This window comes from Salmo trutta, chromosome 12 (assembly GCF_901001165.1).
Source record: "Salmo trutta chromosome 12, fSalTru1.1, whole genome shotgun sequence".
Taxonomy (NCBI): Eukaryota; Metazoa; Chordata; class Actinopteri; order Salmoniformes; family Salmonidae; genus Salmo; species Salmo trutta.
In genome coordinates, this window is record NC_042968.1 from 25521177 (window position 1) to 25546109 (window position 24933).

The 24933-nt window shown below is 45.1% G+C and overlaps 1 protein-coding gene across 1 annotated transcript; it reads right to left on the minus strand.

The window, feature by feature from the left end:
• Window positions 1–23176, minus strand: LOC115204753 (vegetative cell wall protein gp1-like). Its single transcript, XM_029770462.1, has 4 exons — window positions 23137–23176; window positions 22558–22741; window positions 528–794; window positions 1–256 (listed from the first exon to the last, which is right to left on the minus strand). Exons 1-4 carry the CDS (start codon window positions 23174–23176, stop codon window positions 1–3), a joined length of 747 nt encoding a protein of 248 aa, XP_029626322.1.
• Between the last annotated feature and the right edge of the window lie 1757 nt (window positions 23177–24933).

Genomic DNA, 24933 nt, shown 5'->3' on the forward strand with positions numbered 1-24933 from the left:
CTACATGGGGCTGGGGCTACATGAGGCTGAGGCTGCATGGGGCTGAGGCTGCATGAGGCTGGGGCTGCATGAGGCTGGGGCTGCATGGGTCTGAAGCTGCATGAGGCTGGGGCTGCATGGGGCTGAGGCTGCATGAGGCTGGGGCTGCATGGGGCTGGGGCTGCATGGGGCTGGGGCTGTATGGGGCTGGGGCTGCATTGGGCTGGGGCTACATGAGGCTGGGGCTGCATGGGGCTGGGGCTGCATGGGGCTGAGGCTGCATGAGGATGGGTCTGCATGGGGCTGGGGCTGCATGGGGCTGGCGCTGCATGGGGCTGGGGCTGCATGGGGCTGAGGCTGCATGGGGCTGGGGCTGCATGGGGCTGAGGCTGCATGAGGCTGGGGCTGCATGGGGCTGGGGCTACATGAGGCTGGGGCTGCATGAGGCTGGGGCTGCATGGGGCTGGGGCTGCATGGGGCTGCATGAGGCTGGGGCTGCATGGGGCTGCATGAGGCTGGGGCTGCATGGGGCTGAGGCTGCATGAGACTGGGGCTGCATGGGGCTGGGGCTGCATGGGGCTGAGGCTGCATGAGGCTGGGGCTGCATGGGGCTGGGGCTGCATGGGGTTGAGGCTGCATGAGGCTGTTGCTGCATGAGGCTGGGGCTGCATGCGGCTGGGGCTACATGAGGCTGGGGCTGCATGAGACTGGGGCTGCATGAGGCTGGGGCTGCATGAGGCTGGGGCTGCATGAGGATGGGGCTGCATGGGGCTGGGGCTACATGGATGGGGCTGATGCTGAGGCTGGGGCTGGGGCTACATGGATGGGGCTGATGCTGAGGCTGGGGCTGGGGCTACATGGATGGGGCTGATGCTGAGGCTGGGGCGACTCTCTGTCTGTCTGTGTTCCTGGGAGGCCAACCTTGTCATGTGTAATCCTGTCTCTCTGCCTGCATGCAAGTGACATGTGGGTCCTCTCGGTACATTATCAGATAACGATCTACTAATCAGTTTACTTTGGGGCCTGTGTTAAAATGTAAATTGCATTAATGCTCAAATTATGCATCAAACTAGGCAGATAGGGCCAGGCCATAGGCCGCATAATGCTAGGATCATTCAGTTAGTACCTTCTACATGCAGTGTTAATGCACTGATTTCTCCTGCTCTGGTCAAAATCAAGTGTGATTTGTCAGTCAGTTGGTGACTGGGAAACTGGAGGATCCTTGTATGAATTGGAAGAGAAGGTTTTTTGCAAAGTCCTACTAAAAAGCAGTGATGATTGCCTGTCTGTTTCTTTTGTCTAACATGTGCTCATGGAAAAGGAATTTCAGCTCTACACTAATGTTTTGCTCTCCTCTCGGGTTGAAATTGCATAGGTATTAATTTACTTGTAATCCTTGCGAGTAAAAGCGGATTGCCTGAAGAGCTTTTAGTAACAAAATTCGAAATGTGATTTATCTGAACTCACTCTGCCCATTTCAAAATTACACCCTGAAGAGACCCCATGTAGCAAAGCTTTGGCCTGGAGGAACTTGCTGCCCATGACTTACAAACACAAGTCCTGCACTAATTGATTGTCTTGTGTTTTATTTATGGTACGTCAATAATTAGTGGACAGCATAATGTAAGTCATTCATTAACACCTGCTACCTGTATGGATCTCACTGCTTTGTTTTAAATGCACACATCATTAGGGAGAAACAAAGGTGGGAATTTATTAGCGTGGGCTCGTGTAAATAGTCAGTGTGACTTTAAGGAAGAACACAGGCCTGTAAAACTTTTGTCAGCATTTGCTTACTGATTCCATTTGCTGCAGAATATGTTAAGGAAGAGCGGTATAAATTTAATTTTAATTGTTTTGTACACACGCCAGTGAAAAGGAACTGATTGGATACAGTTCACAGACAGTATATTAATAGGTTATTTTCATATGTTAATTAGTTTGCATAATCTCTCCCTGTGCATGGTTTCGAAGTACCTGGCATTGAGAAGGGGACAAGAGAGAAAGGAAGACTCCAATTTACATAAAACCAGCTCTTCTGAACATTAAATAATAATGCATCTGCAAGCTGAAGGTGTGTTCAGTTAGCAGAAAGCTCATTTTTATAATTTATACTCCAGCTGTTTCAATGCTTTCGAGTCCATTTTCCTCCCTGCCTGCATTTAATGAAATCTTGTTACTGGAGAATTGACTGGGGTGAATTGAGATTTTAATCCCATTGACGTTCCACCATGGAAATGCACACTGGTGGGACCTTTTAATGGAGGGTTCTGTAATGAGAAGACACTTGTATTCAGCTCCCGACAATAATGAATCTCATCAAATGTTAAAGCCCAGGCCGCGTGCGAGGGGCTCGAATTTCAAGGTTTTTGACCATCCCCATTTGAGGCATTCCTCGGGGAGTGTGTGATTACTCAAGTTTAGCAGTTTATTGCCTCATCTTTCAATAGCCACTGAAGCACAAAATTCTCATCTAGGTAGTTTTTTTTCTCTCTCCCGTTGAAGAACAGGCCAATATAGAGTGCAGAACAGCTGCTGGGATCCTGAGGAACTGCTGTTAGCATTGCTGCTATTATTAACACCAGTGTTATTGTCCAATGGATCTCTCACATGATTGTAAACTAAAAACAAAATTGGTTGGCAAAGTCGTCTATGTTATTATCATAATGAATGGAATGAGTTTCTCCCCAACATGAATGTGTTCACCATCGCCTATGCTAAGGTGCATCTCCGTTCCTCTCTTTGTTGTGTAACCCCTGACCTGGGGCCATTGTTTAGGATAGAGGTTGTGTATATTAGGTAGCCTTCCATGGCAGACAGAAACTGGGCAGCATAAGACCATGCTGCACTTCTCTTCTTAAATACCAGCCATTCACTTGGCTAGCATAAAACCATGCAAAGAAAATCCTGTGATCCAACAGCAGTCGATTTTGTAGTGGAGTAATTCAGTGCGATGATCTGTTTGGAGAGTCAAAGAGCATGCTCTATGGTTTGCTGACCTCATTCCAGCCTGAATGTCGCTGTTGAAAATACATGTTGGAAATGAAGTAGCTACATACAGTTGAAGTCGGAAGTTTACATACATCTTAGCCAAATACATTTAAACTCAGTTTTTCACAATTCCTGACATTTAATCCAAGATAAAATCCCTGTTTTAGGCCAGTTAGGATCTCTACCTTATTTTAAGAATGTGAAATGTTAGAATAATAGTAGAGAGAATGATTTATTTCAGCTTTTCTTTATTTCATCACATTCTCAGTGGGTCAGAAGTTTACATGCACTCAATTAGTATTTGGTAGCATTGCCTTTAAATTGTTTAACTTGGGTCAAACGTTTTGGGTAGTCTACCACAAGCTTCCCACAATAAGTTGGGTGAATTTTGTCCCATTCCTCCTGACAGAGCTGGTGTAAATGAGTCAGGTTTGTAGGCCTCCTTGCTCTCACACGCTTTTTCAGTTCTGCCCACACATTTTCTAAGAGATGGAGGTCAGCGCTTTGTGATGGCCACTCCAATACCTTGACTTTGTTGTCCTTTTGCCACAACTTTGAAAGTATGCTTGGGGTCATTGTCCATTTGGAAGACCCATTTGCGACCAAGCATTAACTTCCTGACTGATGTTTTGAGATGTTGCTTCAATATATCAACATAATTTTCCTGCCTCATGATGCCATCTGTTTGTGAAGTGCACCAGTCCCTCCTGCAGCAAGCACCCCAACACCATGATGCTGCCACCCCTGTGCTTCACGGTTGGGATGGTGTTCTTCGGCTTGCAAGCATCTTCACAAGGTCCTTTGCTGTTGTTCTGGGATTGATTTGCACTTTTCGCACCAAAGTACGTTCATCTCTAGGAGACAGAACGCGTCTCCTTCCTGAGCGGTATGACGGCTGCGTGGTCCCGTGGTGTTTATACTTTATACTATTGTTTGTATAGATGAACGTGGTACCTTCAGGTGTTTGTAAATTGCTCCCAAGGATACCAGACTTGTGGAGGTCTACAATTTTTTTCTGAGGTCTTGGCTGATATCTTTTGATTTTCCCATGATGTCAAGTAAAGATGAACTGAGTTTAAAGGTAGGCCTTGAAATACATCCACACGTAAACCTCCAATTGACTCAAATGATGTCAATTAGCCAGAAGCTTCTAAGCTTCTAAAGCCATGACATAATTCTCTGGAATTTTCCAAGCTGTTTAAAGGCACAGTCAACTTAGTGTATGTAAACTTCCGACTCACTGGAATTGTGATACAGTGAATTATAAGTGAAATAATCTGTCTGTAAACAATTGTTGGAAACATGACTTGTGTCATGCACAAAGTAGATGTCCTAACCGACTTGTCAAAACTATAGTTTGCTAACAACAAATTTGTGGAGTGGTTGAAAAACGAGTTTTAATGACTCCAACCTAAGTGTATGTAAACTTCCGTCTTCAACTATATGTTGTTACCGCATTTTCAATTTAACGAATCATGGACATGGAGTATATTGATTTTGAAGTCAAACCCCAGATATGATCAAACCTAATATAATGTTTCCCTTTTCTCTCAAGCATAACATTGCTGAAGGACATGTTTTGTGGTACAGGTCAGATATGTCCTCTACTAAGGTTTAGTTCACTTTAGCTGTCCCACTATAGTACAGTTACCTAACCTAAAACAACAGGCCGGAGAAATCTCCCAGGGACATAGGGGTCGCCGTGATGTAATTCAGTTTTATATTTGAATGACAAACGTGACCTTTGAGATTAGAAGAGGAGCCATTTCTCTGCGGGCCAGAGTGTGTCCCTACTGCTATGAAGCCCATGTCCCTTTGCTCTCTCTGTAATGAGACTAACACAACACGTTGTGGTCACTGAATACTATGACACACTGTGACACTCCGCTGGAGAGCCGGGGTGTGTGTCTGTGTGTGTGTCGCGTGTGCCTTCAGGTACAGTACCTGGAGACATACATCCACAAGGACAAGTATGGCAGTACAATACCAATAATACTCCTAGACACCACAGACATTCACACTGATTCAGGATATGGGAATCCCAGGCATCAGTGGAGACATGCTGTGCTGCTCTGTGCTATCATTTGGTTGAGGGTGTGCTTCTCTGGACCCACTGTGGCCGGATGGAGGGATGGCGGGCTGCAGCGTAGCCCAGCTCTCTCAGACATCCACAGAGGTCCGCTGAAGATCAATCATGGCTGCGGCCGTCCCCACGAGACTCTCAGTAACATCCACTGATTGCTTTCTGCGGTGCAGGCCGTTAAGTGGAGCCTGGCGATGGGCTCCTGGACAACACTTAACAATCAATCAGGGGGGCATGGCCACTTCCCTCTGCATGCTGGGCTTAGTGCAGCTCCCTTCCTCCGCATTACACACAAACAATAATTCAGGTGGACACAAATGACACTCAAGAATCACAGGGGGAATGTGGCATTGAGTTAGAATGTGGTAGAGGAGAGATGGAAGGAAAATATATGTTCTGTGATTAACATAGACTAGGTTGATTGAGGCCTGTGAAACCCAGCAGTTCTCATTATCCTTCACAGAGAGGACTTGTCATGTTTCTGTATCTGTCTTTGTTTCTATTTTGAATCAGTGTCCATCAAAGAGAGCGGTAGTTGACATTGTTCTACTAGAAGATGAAACAAGAGACAATCATACATCAGAATCCATCGTCGTCATAGGAACGTGCACGGTGCATTATGGCAAATTAAAGGAATAACTTTTGAGCACGCTGTGAGACAGATGCAGAGCATTTTAGTTTCACTGCATGGTTGTGATGTGCAGTAGGAAGTCAGCTGGGCCCAGCCCTAACTAAGAGGGCTACTTGAAGTTTACCTATTGATTAAGGATTCCATTGACTTAATGAACCCTCAGCCTTCCATCAGACAAGTAGCCGATATATGTTCTAATCTCTAAAACGGATGTCTGGCCCCGGCTCTCTTTAAATTAATTGATCTACTCATCCTCCTACAAATGGGAAAACGGGCGAGTATTGATATGATTCTTCGGCTGGTGATGGATGTCTGTGGCGTTAAAACATGAGCCATAGTCCAGAGTGAGGGAAGTCCACAGGAAACTGCATTACCAGAGCGACTCAGAGAGAGACCATATTGATTAGTATGAAGAAGATCAGGGTTATTCCTATGGATATCCACCATGGGAAAGCTTCACTTACTGTATTTAAGAGATAATATTTTTCAGGGATAATTCTTGATATAGTTTAACACCTGTGAAGAGATTTGTAACACATTATGGGGAGCTGAGCTCAGATCTCTTACAACTGTAGTGAATGTGGCAGGGAATGTCATTAGGCCTATCTGAGGAGAAGGTTTGATGTTGCTGGTGAAGAGAGGATGAAGACTGAGATCATTCCTGGTCCTTGATTCAGGCCTTCACAGTGAGTCTCAGATGAAAGGAGGATATTATCTCAGACAAAGATATTGTTTGATATTCAGACCCTTGGCAAATATTAGTGTTAGTCAGATTGAACCCAAGGGAATGGGAGATGCCTGCATCCCCCAAGAACCTCCATTGTTTCACTGGCCGGGGGGATACATGGGACGATTGTTTTAGGGAACTAAGAACCTCTGTGTTCAGTTCCCACAACATCCCGGCATTGTCGGATCTCTCTGAGATTACAGGCATGACCACATGAATATTCACAAATGTGGACCAGCTGTAGTGAGAACCACAGAGACATTCACATTCAGAGAACTTGGATACCATCAAACAACTCTCTCTTTTTCTCCTGGAAGAGATTGCTTTATATCCCCTACTTTCCGTTTTCTTATTAGAAAAGGCACTTTTTTTTTTGAAACTTTAACAATCGCTTTCCCTCACTGATTCCCCCCCCCTCTATTTGGTTGTCAGAAATGTTCATCTTTTCTCCGGGCCTGAAATAATGAGCCAGCTTTATTGGTCAAAGGCCATAATAATTTGAGTTCTTATTTTATAAACTCATTTCTTCCGAATGACATTGTGATAGAGGCAGGAATAATAAATCACAAACACGTTCCAGAAGATTGCATTGTAAATGTCAAACTAGACAGGAAATTGTAATTAAAGAAAGGAAATTGCTTCAAAGAAGCACTTGAATTTTAAAATGAGCTAAGCATGGAATTTTGTAAGCATTTAATTATGGCCCAATTTGCAGAGGCTGTTTAGCTCTTTCTCTCTCTCTATCTCTCTGTCTCTCCCTCTCTCTCTCTCTCTCTCTCTCTCTCTCTCTCTTACTCTCTCTCAGTAATATAGTAATTCTCTCCTCTACACAGCTGCTATTGAAAGCTGGCTGCTGAGAATGCTTAGAGGATCAGGGCAGAGCTTAATACTCATCGCTGTTGTTCACAACCCAGGTTATTATTTCCTGATATTTCTCCCTGACATTGTCTCCGTTGCACTCTCAACTGAAGGGTCTCAATTGGGGGAGAAGATATGTGGAAATCTCCTATGTGGATAACAACCCCCCTCCTATTCCATCAGCCAGATTGAGTCTTAACCCTAAATAGATAATTGTGTGTCATATTTTGGATGAGAGCACTTTATAGAAGTGTCTAGCAGCAACATCAATATTGAACCCTCTTTATTCATATTTATGTGTTGGTATGACAATACCAGTGAAATCAGAGGAGAGAAAGTATCTAATATGATGTGTCTCTTTAGGAATTTTGCAGTATGCTTGAAAAAGTATTTTATTTTATTTATTTTATTAGGATCCCCATTAGCTACTGAAAAATCAGCAGCCACTCTTCCTGGAGTCCAAGGTTTGGCTTTAAGCTAAGGTCCACTGTCCATATTTACACCTCAGACTATTTGAGTTTATAGAAGATATCTTCCAATGTGTTTTCATATCCTAAAGAGTAACATTGGTAGAGGGGTAGATCCATTGCATTTGACCACCCTGTCAAAACCAGGCCCCAGGCCCATCCCTAACCCTGCCATACAAACAGAGGTCCAGAATAATGGAGTGTGTCTGTGTGAGGGGGGCTGCAGGAGGGGGGCTGGCGGTCCAGTGTTCACAGTGATGTCACGCAGCCTCTCCACAGACTGGCTGAGTAAGAGGAACAACAGAATTTCGACTGAAGAGATCAATTATAGATAGAAGGAAATGAATGGGAAAAGTAATTTAATAAATTATTGAGTTGATGTCTTATATCATGTACAAAAGCAAATGAAAAAAATTGATAGGGTATTTGGATGAAGCTGGATTTAAGCTTCAAAATTATATTTAATTAGAAAAATAAAATAAATGTCAGTGATTGGTATATAAGGTTTCACTGGGGACGATAAATTAATGAGGGCATTTGGAGCGATAGCAAATGATGTGCCAGCATGGAGTGTGACTGTCTGGACAGACAAGGAGAGGAGAGGGTGGGGGCCAGAGTTTAAAGAGTCAACCGTGGACTGTCGCTATGTCTTCTCCCCTCTCACAGATGAGCAGATTGGGAGGCACAGTTTTTCTTCCTCTCTTTGGGCCCCGTTCCACTCCAGTCTACATGGCCACCGACACAACAATGCAACCAGTCTACTGAATGAAAGGCACAGGAGCAGATCCAAAACATGTGCTATGAATGTGTCAGGGAAATTAGATTGAGAGAGCGCCTCAGCAAAGAGTCAGAGAAGATACCACACGTAAAGTCAACTCAAAACATCACTACGTTCTATAGAATGGATGCAGCTCTGGGATTTCAAATGTAAGTTCAAGTGAACTTTATTTTACACTGTTGTTTTATTCAAAACGACAAATCCAATGCTCAATTAAACGTACGTTTCAGGACTTAAAAAGAGGATAGCATGGCTCACACTTCAGCCTGAGGAAATAGAAATACAGATAGTAATTAGACAAGGAAACTTAAAAGTTGAATCGGAGTCTCTCCTCCACGTGAACTGTGATGTGAGGAAAGAAGCCATGGGACAAATGAGGGGGATAAAGGGATGAGAGGAGCAGAGAAAGATGGAGGGGGAGATAGGGGAGAGAGACTAATTTATGTGTGTGTGTTTCTGATGCCATGTCTGGGATGTAGCATCCCCTCAGAAGGCGCCTGGCGCGGAGCGTCTGGAGATACAGAATGCAAATAGAGCAGGTTTCTAGGTGAGGTTGGGCACAGTCACAGCCTGTGTTGGGACCCAATCGACGCGTCGCTAAACAAGTGTTCTTTGTGATGCTGGGCCCCTGGGACCGAGGGAAACGACTCCCATCATCTGCTAGGCTGTGTTACTTAAGCAAAAAATACTCAAGTCTGCAGCCACTATTTATAAGATGAAAGACTCTCTTTGGGGAATGTCAGAATTAGTATTTTTTTCTCCAATTAATTTGTGTTGTGAGATAGTTTTCTGGTGCCCAGATTCCCCAGTGAGTTGGTGTTTGTGTGTTTGCTCGATAGTCATTGTGTCGAAACTCCAGGAAAAGGGGACTGTTTGTTGGGCTTGCTTTGTTACTGTTATGTACTCAGCTCATGTCTGGATGAGCATCCTCCTTCGCAAAACCTTAATAGTGTTTCTACAAGATAGAGTTAGCATTTATTTGATATACTCAGTAGAAATAAGTCATGGATATAGCGAGAGTCATTGTTAAAAGGTGAAGTAGGGAAAGAAATGGTACAACATGTTGTCAACATCTCATTTTCAGAACTTAGAGCATTATCCATTTCTTCCCCTTGATATCTCTCTCTCTCTCTCTCTCGCACGTGTACGCATACACACACTGACAAACATAGAGAACAGAAGCAATAATGAATTAAGAACGTCTCAGTATGATTCATTGGTTATATCAACTAAAGGCAAAGATAAAAGCCGAACTGTAATTGAATGTAATGCGTCATTTAAGTATAGATTTGTACCAGACCACTTTATTGAATTGCTTTCTCACACTTATAATATGCTTTTAAAATGGAGACGACAAACTCATTTTAGGGAATTAAAAAGTCAGTTAATAGCTAATTTACTTAAAATTCACTCTGGAAATCCATGTTGTGCCATAGGCCTAGAGCAGTACTGCAGCCCCTGCCCCGATTATGTGGCCTGCAGTGTTGGTTGAGGAGAAGGAGAGCCTCTCTCTCCATGTCTTCAGGCATTACTGCAGTAATAGAACAGAAGGTGCTAATATTAAAACGTGTGACTCCACTAATGAATCCGTTTCAATATTCTGCAATTCTAAGCACTAAATTATCATAAGACATCCGCTCTTGTGCCCATTCAAATGAGCAACACTTTGCTTGGAATAAACTGTTCGACTTAATGAGTTGAGAACAGAGCATGATTACCTCCTCCACTCCCGTCAACACATTCTAAAGGCTGCCATAGAGAACGTTATGGGGGATATGAATAGACTGCATCTCTTATGACTTTAAATGAAGTCACTAGATTTCAATTGTTGTCCCCCATATGTCAATGTGCCTACGAATAGCACTGCTGATCAATCAAAATATGAATGAGGTAAGTCTGTCTGGGCAAAGTCAAATGCATGTACAATGCCTTTGGAAATCAGACTTAAATAGTAGTTACACTTGAGACTAAAGAGTGAGGGGGCGAGATCCCATCATGCTTTGTTCTGACATCTGTCAGTGAAATGTGATGATTGGTTGGAATGCCACAGTAACTAGATGTTTTCTCTAAAGCGTTGTGCTAAGTCTAAAAATGGGCCCAATCGAAGAACATAAACCAGGATCATTACAGCAATATGAGATCCGTCCTTTATCCTAACTGTTGCTATTAATTACACACGCACTGAAATGTCTGTGCTCGTGTGTCTGTGTTTATGCATGCCTGTGTACATTCACACATTTCTAGGGGAATAATTATTTAGAGCATCAATTTGTTAGTTAGTCATCTGCAGGTGTCCTGTATCCACGGCATGCCAGCTCTTTGCACCATTGTAATTGAATAACTTCTAGAAAAGTCATCACATCTCTGTTTTTCTCTCTCTTATGCGGCGTGTAAAATGTGCTCCTGTAACTACCTGGGAGAGCAACCCATCAACAGCTGTTAGAGCTGACTTGAAGGTTAAATATTAGGAAGGAATCCAATTTCTCTTGTCTATTCAGCTCAGCGGTGTGTTAGATTGCAGCTGGAGTGTGCTTACGGAGTGTGGGATATGAAGTGGGCTAATCAATCCCCTCTGCTTCATTCTCAAATTCCTCTCATATCAGGTCCCTGCCCCCCGGCAGGCCTTCTGCTTTCCCAAAGCCAATTCCACACGAAATAAGAACTGTGACCTGCAGCTAGAGGGTGAAGTTGAGTTTTCCCTTCATGATTAATCTCTTCTTGGGTGGCTTTCTGAAAAAAGAAGAGGGGGGGAGAAAAAAAAAAGAAAACATGCAAGTCGCTGCCTTGTGACGGCCAAGTTTTTTCCCTCTGAATGAGCCTGGTGTAGTGAAGCTTGCTTATCTGCCCAGAGAAAGAGGGCATTCATTTTTTGACAGGGCTTCATGTTGACATTGAGAAAATGAACTACCCGATGCTACGATTAAACCTGGGCTGCCATAATTGTCATCTGAACTGTGGCAATGATGAAACTTAAAGTATGTTTTTAACAGCTCCTCGTTTCAAGGACTTTGGAGGGCCCGGGGCGATGGAGTGACGCATCAAGTGTTTGGCAACTAATAAACATGTGCGTGTATCTCTCAAAGATAGGGGGATGTGCAAGACACTCTGATTTATTCTGAGAGGAAATTACCTTCATCTTCCGAACCTTCCATTTGAATAAACGTGAGACCCAAGAAGACGAGCTGGCCTGGTCTGAGAGCATCTTTATCTACACACTAACAGTTCCCTTTCAAATCAAATCAAATGTTATTCCTCACATGCTCCGAATACAACAGGTGTAGACCTTACAGTGAAATGATTACTTACGAGCCCCTAACCAACAGTGCACTTTCAAAAAAATACAGATAAGAATAAGAGATAAAAGTAACAAGTAATTAAAGAGCAGCAGTAAAAAATAACAGTATATACAGCGGGGTGCCGGAACAGAGTCAATGTGCGGGGGCACCGATTAGTTGAGGTAGTATGTAGATGTAGGTAGAGTTATTGAAGTGACTATGCATAGATGACAACAGAGAGTGGTGTGGAGAGGGGGGGGGGGCAATGCAAATAGTCTGGGTAGTCATTTGACTAGATGTTCAGGAGTCTTATGGCTTGGGGGTAGAAGCTGTTTAGAAGCCTCTTGGACCTAAACTTGGCGCTCTGGTACCGGTTGCCGAACGGTAGCAGAGAGAACAGTCTGTGACTAGGGTGGCTGGAGTCTTTAACAATTTTTAGGGCCTTCCTCTGACACCGCCTGGTATAGAGGTCCTGGATGGCAGGAAGCTTGGCCCCAGTGATGTACTGGGCCGTTCGCACTACCCTCTGTAGTGCCTTGCGGTCGGAGGCCGAGCAGTTGCCATACCAGGCAGTGATGCAACCAGTCAGGATGCTCTCGATGGTGCAGCTGTAGAACCTTTTGAGGATCTGAGGACCCATGCCAAATCTTTTCAGTCTCCTGAGGGGGAATAGGTTTTGTCGTGCCCGCTTCACGACTGTCTTGGTGTGCTTGGACCATGTTAGTTTGTTGGTGATGTGGACACCAAGGAACTTGAAGCTCTCGACCTGCTTCACTGCAGCCCCATCGATGAGAATGGGGGCGTGCTCGGTCCTCTTTTTCCTGTAGTCCACAATCATCTCCTTTGTCTTGATCACGTTGAGGGAGAGGTTGTTGTCCTGGCACCACACGGCCAGTTCTCTGACCTCCTCCCTATGGGCTGTCTCGTTGTTGTCGGTGATCAGATGGTGTTGGAGTCGTGCCTGGCCGTGCAGTCATGAGTGAACAGGGAGTCAGGAGGGGGCTGAGCACGCACCCCTGAGGGGCCCCTGTGTTGAGGATCAACGGATGTGTTGTTACCTACCCTTACCACCTGGGGGCAGCCCGTCAGGAAATCAAGGATCCCGTTGTCTTTACTCTCTAGCTCTTCAGCAGAGATGTTCATTATGCTTTATTACATCAAGCACTCAGGGCTGGATGGTCAGTCTTTTCTTCAGGAGGACTCAGAGCAGAGATTGCCTGTTAGACATACAACAAAGAGGCCAGCCTTATTATAGAGCCAGCAGATGGGCCTAGCACTACCAGAGCAGAGGGGTAAGGTGATATAACCTTAAAGTGCCAGTATCACATTTTACAGGTTATAATGACATCTGTCACTGAGATTGGACCTGTCAAGCGCTCCCTCCGTCCACTTGAATTGCTCTTAATGGCTGTCCGTGATGGTCCAGACGCACTGTTAGACCTGGGTCGATGCCCGTCCACCAAGTGTTGCTGTAGAAAGCCAGAGGAGATAAGGCCCTTTTTGAGTTAGCATCAGCTCGATGTGGGAGCTTTAGGGGGCTAATGTCGTCCGCCGTGGTTGAAGAATGAATTGGGTGCAATCATATACTGTACAGAAAATGGTTTTAGTCTGTTTATTTAGTTTAATCATCTCATATAGGTTAGTACTTACAGTATATTACACCATAAGTCATATTTTGAGGTATCAAATTCAACAAACGATGTGTTCAACAGGGATTCTAAATGGCTTCTGAAAATGTATGCATTTTTTATCTCTTAATGATAATCCCACATTGGATATGTGAGCGTTACACACACATCAAGTGCATTTTTAAGTGTCTAAGCATTCCATTTGTAAAACAGCCCATTTCCCACTAACCCCCACCAAACAAATTGGTTGAGAACAACAAAGTTCAGTCTATGTCTGGATATTTCTTTGTTTGTTTCTCTCTCATCTTATGAAAGTTCTCTTTTGCATCAGAAATAAGGTGTGCTGGTCCACAGGGGACCCAGTGAGAGTGGGTTTGATGGGATGGGGGAGGCCAGTCTCCTACAGCTAGAAGCACCTCAGAGCCAGTCTAAACAGTGGGCACGGACCTCTACACACAGTCTAATGGAAGAGTGGAGTAGCAAACACCAAGGAGCAGCATCTGAGTGAGGGACTGGGGTGAGGTAAACATGTTCCCCATCGCTGCCTGGTCTGACTGACTGACTGACTGACTGGGGGCCTGGAACTCAGTCATAAAATATAGAAAGGGACAGTGCTTTGTATCTGCATAATGATTCCTACTGTACATTATGTTGTTTTCTAGCCTGATGGATGACGTTCTGGGAGCAACAAGGCCTCTGTCGTATCTGAAATGGAGTTCTGCTTGGACTTCATGTTGTACTAGTCTTGAAAACCCAATGCTAGGCAACAGTGACTAGGGTCTAGGTTCAATGATGGACTCTTTTGGAATCTTCAATAAAAGGACAGATTTGTTCCTGGGTCAGTCCTTTTCAGATGAACAACTCTCCCAATGAATTGTGATTCAAAACTAAAGTTTGCAGGCAAAGCCTTTGCAGTAGTTTTAGTGAAGGTAGTTGATGAAAACTAGCCACTTCCGAAATGCACTCGTAAAAATGTAAGCTGTGACGTTGGCAGTGACGTAGTTCCTCCATGCCAAAAGAGTCGCTGTTGCCTAGGGTTGGGTTTACGAGACTGATGTTGTACAGTTATTTAATCCTGCATTCATTATGGTGGTCCACTAGATGAGTTAGATCTGCCAACTGCTGTATAATCAGTCACTGCCATCATTGTAATGTAGCTGAGCTCTTCTCTTAAGTAGCTGTAATTGCTTTGTGTGTATAGGACTTACATATAGTGGCATTTACATGGGCTGGATGGAATTTAATGTACAGTATTCCCCCAGTGCTGCCTCTCTCCAGTCTCCAGTAGCACGCAGCGCTTCACTCCTAGAGCCACTCTCTGACATCTCTGACTCAGAGCTCCATCATATTGATGAATAAAATAGTACCTTTTTCCAATTAGATTTTCCAGTGTTGGCAAGAAAATGCACATGCTGGGGGAAGATTTGTCCGGATCCTTGACGGTTTGCGAGAGCAGCATAAAAGTTGGGTCCTGGGCCTTAATGATATGGATGATGATGTGGTAGGCTGACACTTTGTCAAATGCTTTTACTGGGAGGGCCAGGGTACAGGGTGAGAGAGATCCTGGCCCACTCCTCCTCACTCCTCACCTCATTGTCCTCTTCTCCTCTCCCTGGGATGGAGGAGAGGATGGGGCATAGATGCCCCCTTTCTGCTCCGACTCCAACTGTCATCTCAACCTCGGCGGAGCTGTGCTGCACTTAGGCCCCATTTGCTTTTAAGGATGTCTGACAGGACGGCGGCCACGTATGATCAAACTTTACTTTCGCCGTGCACTTGTGACAGTTCATTCAGAGGGGCCCTAATACGCTGTCACCAGCGCTCTCCACTCAGCTGCCTTGATTTACCTTCCCCATCTGTCTCAGTCAAGCAGCACCAGGACAAGGGTTGGGGAGGGAGGTTGGGTGGCATGCTAACTCTAGGGCCCACACACTTTATTTTTAACGTGTCCCTCCCAGCCCCCACATCTCCCTCATACTCCTCACCTTTATGTTTGCCTTTCCAAACTTCAACCTGCAGCACAGCTGTAACGATCGTCGTGCAGGAAGGAAGAAGTGGACCAAGGCGCAGCTGGGAGCGAACACATGTTATTTATTTCAGACTGAAATAACACGGTCAAAACAGAGAATAAACGTATCGCTACTGCTCAAACAAAAAGAGACAACAACCCACAAACATCGTGGGGGGGAAAAGGAACTTAAATATGATTCCCCAATCAGAGGCAACTAGCGACAGCTGTCTCTGATTGGGAATCGACAGAACCCAACATAGAAATACGCCCCAAAGCAAGGCTATACCAAAACATAGAAAATAAACTATAGAAATGCCACACCCTGACCAAAATAGAAGAGTTCACCTGGTCAGGGCGTGACAGTACCCCCCCTCCAACGGTGCGTACTCCCGGCGCACCAACCTAAAGTCTATTAGGGGGGGACCCGGGTGGGCGCGTCACCCTCGGTGGAGGCTCTGGCCCCGGGCGTGTTTCTCCCCCTGCCTCCACCCTAGCCCCACCCCTCTGGCCCGGACTGGACCACGGTGGAGCGGCATGCTCAGGCTCCGGAGCGGAGCCGCCGACCGGAACAGGACTGGTCACCGGTGGACCGGACACAGGCCATGCCGGACTGTGGACACGCGCCGTGGGCCTGGTGCGGGGAACAGGGACGAGCCGGACAGGACCGGGGACACGCACCACCAACCTGGTGCGGGGAGCAGGGACGGGCCGGACTGGACTGGGGACACGCACCACTGGCTTGGTGCGGGGAGTAGGAATGGGCCGGACAGGACTGGGGACACGCACCACTAACCTGGTGCGGGGAGCAGGGACGGGCCGGACTGGACTGGGGACACGCACCACTGGCTTGGTGCGGGGAGCAGGGACGGGCCGGACTGGACTGTGGACACGCACCACTAACTTGGTGCGAGGAGCAGGGATGGGCCGGACAGGACTGTGGACACGCACCACTAACCTGGTGCGGGGAGCAGGGACGGGCCGGACTGGACTGGGGACGCCTGGCAGCTCGGGACAGTCTGGGCAGTCTGGCCACTCCGGCAGTTCAGGGCAGTCTGGCCACTCCGGCAGTTCAGCGCAGTCTGGCCACTCCGGCAGTTCAGCGCAGTCTGGCCCCTCCGGCAGTTCAGCGCAGTCTGGCCACTCCGGCAGTTCAGCGCAGTCTGGCCACTCCGGCAGTTCAGCGCAGTCTGACCACTCCGGCGACTGTTGACTGACGGGCAGCTCCGACGACTGTTGACTGGCGGGCAGCTCCGACGACTGTTGACTGGCGGGCAGCTCCGACGACTGTTGACTGGCGGGCAGCTCCGACGACTGTTGACTGGCGGGCAGCTCCGATGACTGTTGACTGGCGGGCAGCTCCTACGACTGTTGACTGGCGGGCAGCTCCTGCCCCGTCAAACAGCCCTTGTGCCCCCCAAAAATTCTTGGGGATGCCTCTCGGTCTCCCTAAACTCTTCCATCGCCCTGGAAATGCTCCTCCTTAACTCGGCCCATGTCCATCCTTCCTCTTCGTTCCTCTGCTGCTTGGTCCTGGTTTGGTGGGTTGTTCTGTAACGATCGTCGTGCAGGAAGGAAGAAGTGGACCAAGGCGCAGCTGGGAGCGAACACATGTTATTTATTTCAGACTGAAATAACACGGTCAAAACAGAGAATAAACGTATCGCTACTGCTCAAACAAAAAGAGACAACAACCCACAAACATCGTGGGGGGAAAAGGAACTTAAATATGATTCCCCAATCAGAGGCAACTAGCGACAGCTGTCTCTGATTGGGAATCGACATAACCCAACATAGAAATACGACCCAAAGCAAGGCTATACCAAAACATAGAAAATAAACTATAGAAATGCCACATCCTGACCAAAATAGAAGAGTTCACCTGGTCAGGGCGTGACAACAGCACTATACAATACAGTGTACTACTGTGCATTGCTATTGCTGTTGTCTGAGGATTTTTCATATCACTTTTTTTTAAAAGATGTTCTTTAATAATGGGGACATGAGGATGTTATTGTCTTGAATGGTGCATTGTCCCTGTGTGTATTAACCCCTGTTGGTAGTCCTGATGGGGATGGTGGAGTGGAAGGCAGAACGTGGTATTACAGATCACCAGGCTTTAGTAATCAGGCCCTCTACACTGGCTCCTGGTGGCCTACACACGTGCATGGGGGAGTGTGTATACTAGATCTTTTTAAGCTTATGAAAAAAACATGATATGCGGCCAAATAATTTACATGCTCTCAATTTTGACTCACATTGAGATGGTTCTTTGGCTTATCAGTGCTTAAAAATGTACAGTATCCCCGCAGGGATATGACACAACCCAGGAATTTAATGATTTTATAAATCAGAATCTGGTTTCAGTGACTCTTATGAGCTGGACCGAGGGGACTGAGGGAGTCCGGGGGTTAATGCATGTTTGGAGGCTTCAAGGTCTCACTGACATTATCTTGGGCGCTCATTCATTGGAAATGTGTTAATGTGTTGAAAATTTTATTTTAAGGTCTCCATTATGCTGTTTATGATTTAAGCTGCACTGTTTCAGTGGCTACACCATGTAGTACAAGCCTCTTTAAACCCTAATAAATGTGGTATTGCATGAGATTTTGCCCTCTCTCTCTCTCTCTCCCTCTCTCTTTCTCTTTGATCATGCAATCCCATGACAGATCCATCAGCAGCTCTTCAGCTCCTGCAGGAATGGGCTGTGCTTAATTGGTGCTACCAGGAATAAATCAAAGCAGGAAACAGCATACTTTCCAAACAGACACCACAAAGCAGCACCTAAATCTACGTCAGACATGACTGCCCACTAAATGAGTCTACATGCAACCATACGCAATGATTTTGCAATGTTGCTGTTAGTGACAGGTGTATGTTTACTTCTACAGTGAAACTGTAATGCAACGTTATAGGAACCATCCTGTGTGGTACCTTTGCTGCTCTTTTGGTCCTTATTCTAATCTTCAGTTTCTGCCCGACGTGGAATTCAATGCAGGCCCCCAGATTGGAGAGTTTCCAAACAATCCCGAGTTCACCCAAGCTTGGAATTGGTTTTCCGTGGAACATCTCCCTCCTCCCTTTGGGCACTTTACCAATTTGACCAAATTTGTTCCATCGCTGGTTCTAAGTACGAGAAGTGTTTTCTGCCCACACTTGGACTCGTTTCTGCAATTTGCACATTCTTTGCAGAACATTAACAGCTTTGTCAGAGGCTCAGCCATCGGCAGGCGGCCGGTGCTGTGGTGTGGGGGGCCCTATCTGTCTGTGTCGGAAGGCTTGGTACTGTATATGATCAGGACTAGTTCCCAGCCTCTCCAACATCCACAAAACAAACTGATACTGTATACTTTCCCCTCAGCCTACTATACAATCCTGACATGAAATGGCCAAAAGCTCTCCTAAGGCGTACACACACTGTCTATCTGTTATTTTGATTCAGAGAGAAGTAGCCAACCTGCCCCTGCAATGTGGATATATGTTGAAATATTTCTGCCTGCACCAGACTTATTCTAAAAACTAGAGAATCTACCTGTAATGGGAGACTATACCCAGTCTTTACCTGGAAGTGTACACCCCAAACCATTCTGGGATTTTATTCCTCCTCAGGGAGAAATTAGTGTTTAAATTCTAAAACCTAATTCCAGGCTGGTTTTCCCACACAGCACAGCACAGCATGGCACAGCATGGCCCTCTCTCTCTGACACTGACAATGAGGCTTAGTCAAGCCACACTGGCTCATTGCGATTGCATTACAAGCAAGGATGTGCTCCAATGCTCCTGGTGCCACTCTATTAAAAACTCAATATGCCATCTTCATAATCACCCAGGGATAGAGCACTGCATCTTCCTGAACTTGTGTTTCTTTGCTAGCCAATGCGAGACCAATACTCTACGTGGTGGAGCCACCTGTCCACTTGATGTATTACGGGAGTACAATGGGCCACTAAAAGTTGATATACTGTAATTGTGGAAGATAATTAGAGTTATAAAACCCTCCGTAAATGCCCCATTGGGATCGGGAGTATTAGATTGTGTCCACGGAAATGCATGCCCACTGCTTTTTTTTATTTAAAGGATGGGTGTTAGCGGAAATATCGTTTAGCCCCGTGATCACATTGGAGGTGTACACACAGATAAAGACCTGAATGCTTCATAAACCATTACTTTAGAGCTGGGAGATAAGTCCATGAATTAGGGGGCCACTAATGCAGGCGAATGTAAACTTTGCAGTAGTTTAGCAGTGCTCAGACACGAGCCACTGCAGCGAACTGCTTCAGGCACCAAAAGCAATTAACAAAAACTTAAAATAATTTGAACTAATTCTGCTCTTGCTATCTGCAGAAAATGATGCATTACTGTATATGTTGATTATGAGTGGAAATAACTTCTTTATCTGCAAAGGGATTACCTTATGCTGAGACTGCTTCTTTAAAGAGGCTGCTTTAGGGGCTATTTGGAATGGGATTTTTCCCTATTTTCTACTTCATATGCAAGCTTTTCTTTCACTCTTTCTTCTTTCATTCCTTTCTTCATTCCTTTCTTTTACCTTACATTGAGAGTTCAAATTCGTTAAACACAGTGTCATCATGCATTAGTCTTTACCTGTCTTAACTAACCATTTCTCCCCAAATCCCCTTTGAGACAATTTGCTTGTGTGAAGTCAGAACATAACAAAGCGTAGTAAGTCAAAGTGAGAGCATGGTGTATCCAGGAAATGCACGCCATATATAGCCCTGCTAGAAAAGTAATTTTGTGCACGCATACTGTACATCCACAGGCACACAGTCTCATAGGGGGGTCCTGGCTAGAGGATTGTTGGTAATCTTGGGTGGCTTGTTCATGCCTGCCACCCTGCCTTCCTGCCTGCCTCTTTCCTCTGAAGCTTTGTGTGCTGGTGTCAAGCCAGGGAATCAATCCCTAGTTGCCTTTGGATGTGCAACAAAAGCAGGCCTCTTTGATAAGATGAGAACAAATCATATTCAATATTTGTTCATGTTTGCCTTTAATAACCTGGATAGAAATATTTATTTTTCATTTGCAGCAGAATCATTTGTTTGTGTGTGAAGATACTTTGTTGATGTTTAATTCCATCTTGCATACACAAAAATATGACTATGGTAGCAGTTTATTTGTTTGATTCAAGAGAAAGGGAGAGGTTGTGGCGATCACTAGCTAGGCCACGTCTGAAGCATGCAGGACCCGTTCTCTAAGCCCAGACACAGACTGTTTCTTCTCTGCTCAGGTCTGCTGTTTCTCTGAGAACAGATAGTGGTCAGTTGGGGGGGGGGGGGGCTGTCTGCCTGCTCCCATTTAATGTCCTCTGTTGGGCCTGGCCTGTTCTTTATCTCCCCTGTATCATACTGTTCTGAGTGGCTCTAATAGGATAATAGACTAATCTGGATAGTTTGTATTTGCTTTTAGACCATTTATTCAAAAAGCCTCTTTGATACATGTGTTTCAGTGAGTGCAGGTAAGGGATGTTTTGTATATCACGGATGTGCCAACGTGAAATGGTTGTATAACAGTCCAATTCAGAGCCATAGACCTGGCAGGACAGACTGGGTTCATGTAGTATAGCTCAGTGCAAAGCAAATAGAATGAGAACTGCTGAAGACAATGTCATCTGAGGTTGTTTTCCTTGTATTTGGTTTAGGTTTGACTTCTCCTCCAATGCTCCATTATGCAAAACCAATGTTGTGGAAAAAAACACAAGCCAACTAATGTTTTTTCCCTATGTAGAAATACTGAAATGTTTCCAATAGCTTTATTAGTGTGTGTGAGAGCAATCCTGAATTTTACAGCGATTGCACCCACCTCATGCCATGCATTTGGTGTAATTATTTAGAAATAATCAATTGACTAATGATGGCGTAATTTACGGGACTCATTAATCTGGTGACTGGCTGTGTTAATCAGTTAAGCTCCACAGTCGGGGTGTTGCATATCCAATGAGAGAGCTAGCTACCTGTAGCAGAGCAGAGGAGACTCAAGCTTGGACATTGGGGGTTGGTAGTGCATAGTGAAACAGCAACCAGCAGTGACCCTGATGTTTTTGGAAAGGCCTCACTATTTCACTCTATCCAGGGAAATGATATGGGCATGTAAGGCCCATAAGTCATATGATGGGGTGACTTTATAGATGCTATAGATAGATTGTAGACTAGATCTAAACATCAAAGGTTCTACATCCTCCAGCACTTCCAATGCTGAACCTATTCAGAGCTACTGTACTGATGCCATATTCACCATGTAGGCTACTACTCTAAGGGGACTCACACGTTTAGCCTCTTTCTCTTCTAGAGAACATTTGGTCACCACATACAGTATATGATTGTTGGGTTGTTGACAGATTCCTGCTCCTTTTGAAGATGTCTGTCTGTAATGAGAAATACGGTTTAACTTTCCTTCAGCATTGTTATCAAAGACGGGAAGGATTCCTTGCTCATGATTTGTATGTCTGATTTCCTAAGCGCTATAAATAATTATTTAATTTCCTCAAAAAATTAATTTTCATCCCCTTATCTACACAGCTAACAGTAATTATCGGGCCGATATTGTTTATTCTGCGGAGACAGAATTCAAAGGCTGGATTAGGCAGTATGTTGGAGGACCCCTGCTGTACCAATATTATGAGTGTACATCGTCACTGTTGGAGATGGAAGGTTAGCAGTATTGCTTATTGAGATAATTTTGTAGAATAAATGAGACAAGTCAAAGTCTAAATGATCGGTTATATTTGATGTCATCGCTCATTCATAGAGCTACTGGGTAACTTCTAGGTGTCATCCAAATCAGAATTATAGCAACAAAAAAATGCTCTCTAATCTGTCTTCTAAAAGTATTTCCTGAATAAAAGCTCAGGATAAATGCTTGCTCCCTCTCCAATTTTAAATAGCACTTTCCTATCTCTCTTTGTGTAGGTAATGATCAAAAGTAAATAAAGGGAGATATGAAGAACTTTGTTGCACTAAATTACTTGTGAAGATCCCATAGGGTTGTGATTTCCTATTGGAGAGCTCTGACAATAAGGGATTATTGTTTAAGCCGAGCCTATCAGCCTTTCGCTCTTAGTAAGACAAATGGGAAAATGGAGGTACACAGATTTTCAATAACCCGAGCCTGGACCTACAGTGCCTGCTGGGAGTTGACATGGTGCTCTTCCTGCCAGTGCTGTGGGGGCAGGAAGGAGGGTGGGTGTTGTCCAGGAGGACAAGGCCGTGTAAACGCTGTGCGTGTGCCCAGGTAACAGCCCTCCACCACCCAGTCACCAGGGCCTCCCAGCAACCTTTTAGTGGGAATGTTGTGTTTGTTTCCTGAGGAAAGAGACACAGCAAACGTTACTTAAAATTATAGCATATTCAGGCCAGCGGAAGATAACTGGATTGCACAGGAGACCTGTGCGAATGTCATATGAAGGGCATTGGGATAAACAGGCACTTGTCTGTGCAGCAGGGGGGCTAGGGACTGGAGGAGGGGGGGACTGGGGATGGGAGATAGCCAGGGCTCTTCCAGGCAGATGGCCTCCCTAGTCAGTCACAGGCCTTCAGAACTCCTCTCTCTCTCTTCCACAGATTCTCCCCCATCTCTTTCGCTCTCTCTCTCTCTCTCTCTCTCTCTCTCTCTCTCTCTCTCTCTCTCTCTCTCTCTCTCTCTCTCTCTCCCAGATCCCCCCCCTCTCTTTCTCTCTCTCACCCATCCGTTATTTTACCCTCTCCTCTGCACAACTTCTGGGCCTGTTTCCCTTTCATATTGTTTTGTATGAAGGCCAATGTGCTTCTTCATGATATTTTGTGTTCAGCTTGTATGTTTTGAGACACAGTGGTGGTGAGGTTGCCATGGCGTTCATTAAGGCCGAGGCTGAATGAAATATGGATGTGTAGAGAGTGAATTAGAGTGATGGAATGGGCCGCATATTGCCTTCCTGGCGCCTGGGCGATGCTGTCTTGGGGGCGTAAGCACTCAGACCCCTGGAACCCAAACCCTTTCTCAAAGCTCCGTGCATTCATCAGCAGCCCAGTGGAGAAGTTTGCCTCCCGTCCAATATTGATGTATATTGTGTTGTGGATTCTTGGCTTGGCTAAGGACAGGATGTGTCACAGAGGAATGGCACCTCACCATAAGTCTGTGGTAGACATTTCCTTAATCAAAGAATCGAAGGCAACACCAGTGACAGGAGGAGTCTGACCTTAAACAAAGCACTCTAACAACTTTAATGTTAGTTTAACAAATCCATTATGTCTGTGACATTCAAAAACCAGCAGTGCTTGAACTGTAAATGCACTTTTAATGATTTTAATGAACAATGAGTCACTGAGACAGAAATAGCAGTGTCATTAAATCCTTTGATACGTTTGTTATGTATCACACAGAATACCAATACTGGCCAATAAGCAGAAATCCTAGTCTAGTGACGGACACAGACTATACATCATATTGAGCTCCAAAATGTAAGCACAATGATTAGTAAACACTATGGGCGGGACTCGCCATCTTAGCAAGTCACTTTGACCAATCCATAAATGTACAGACATCAGCAAACTCAGTTTGGAATCAACACAATAATGAATCACTAGGACTGTAGTGGGTTAAGGCGTCCGCACGCTTCCCATTCGAGACAGTTCAGAACAGTTTGTGCACATATTATGACAACATTTGGTGAAGTGCGTTTTGTATTTTGGCCAGGTTTTTTTGGGCTGTTCGTGCACGTTTTTTCTCCAGGCAAGCCAAAGTCGGTAGCAGAAGTCTACGCCCCTTCGTCGGTGATTGGTCAACAGTAGGGATTCTTCAATGAAGTGTTTGTCATTCAACGAGAGACTAATCGTTTTCATGCACGTTTTTTCAGTTGACAAATACTGCACCAAACATCTTAGTTAAAATTGCGCAACTAAGATGTCCTCAGCAAAAAGATCAAAATTAATGACATATTTCTTGAGTTACAATCTTAGATTAATTCTGACTAGTTTCAGGAAGTGTAAACTAGCTATGGTGTCTCAAGATGGACAAACAGTACTACTGCCGCAAAGGTCTTTTAAGCTAGTATGCTAGGACACTTGTTCGTCTAGCCGAGTTCGGCTAGGTGCCAGCTGAACCAAAACATGCTGAAGGCATTAGACCTTGTGCTCATGACTGACTTCCACTGGGCAACAAGGCTGAGCACAATTAATAATGGGAAGCAACCACGAAGAGAATCCACTCGAGTACTCCTTCATTTAAGTTGAATCGACCTGTGACAGAGCTATGCAGACAGCTGCTTCTCAGGGCTATTGGAATGTCAAATGAGAACAGATTTTTGATCAGAGGTTGTATTTCTTAGGTTTGGCTTCTTGCCTCATTATGCAAAACCGAGCTGTGATTTGTTTTCAGCCTTTTGTGTTTGTTTCAATCATTCACATGCTATCATACTCACAAGACCTACCCACATCTCATTCCCTAATACCTGTATTTTTATTTCTCTCTAACATAAAAATTGAGTATGGTCATTAAACCCATTATTACAGCCTGACAG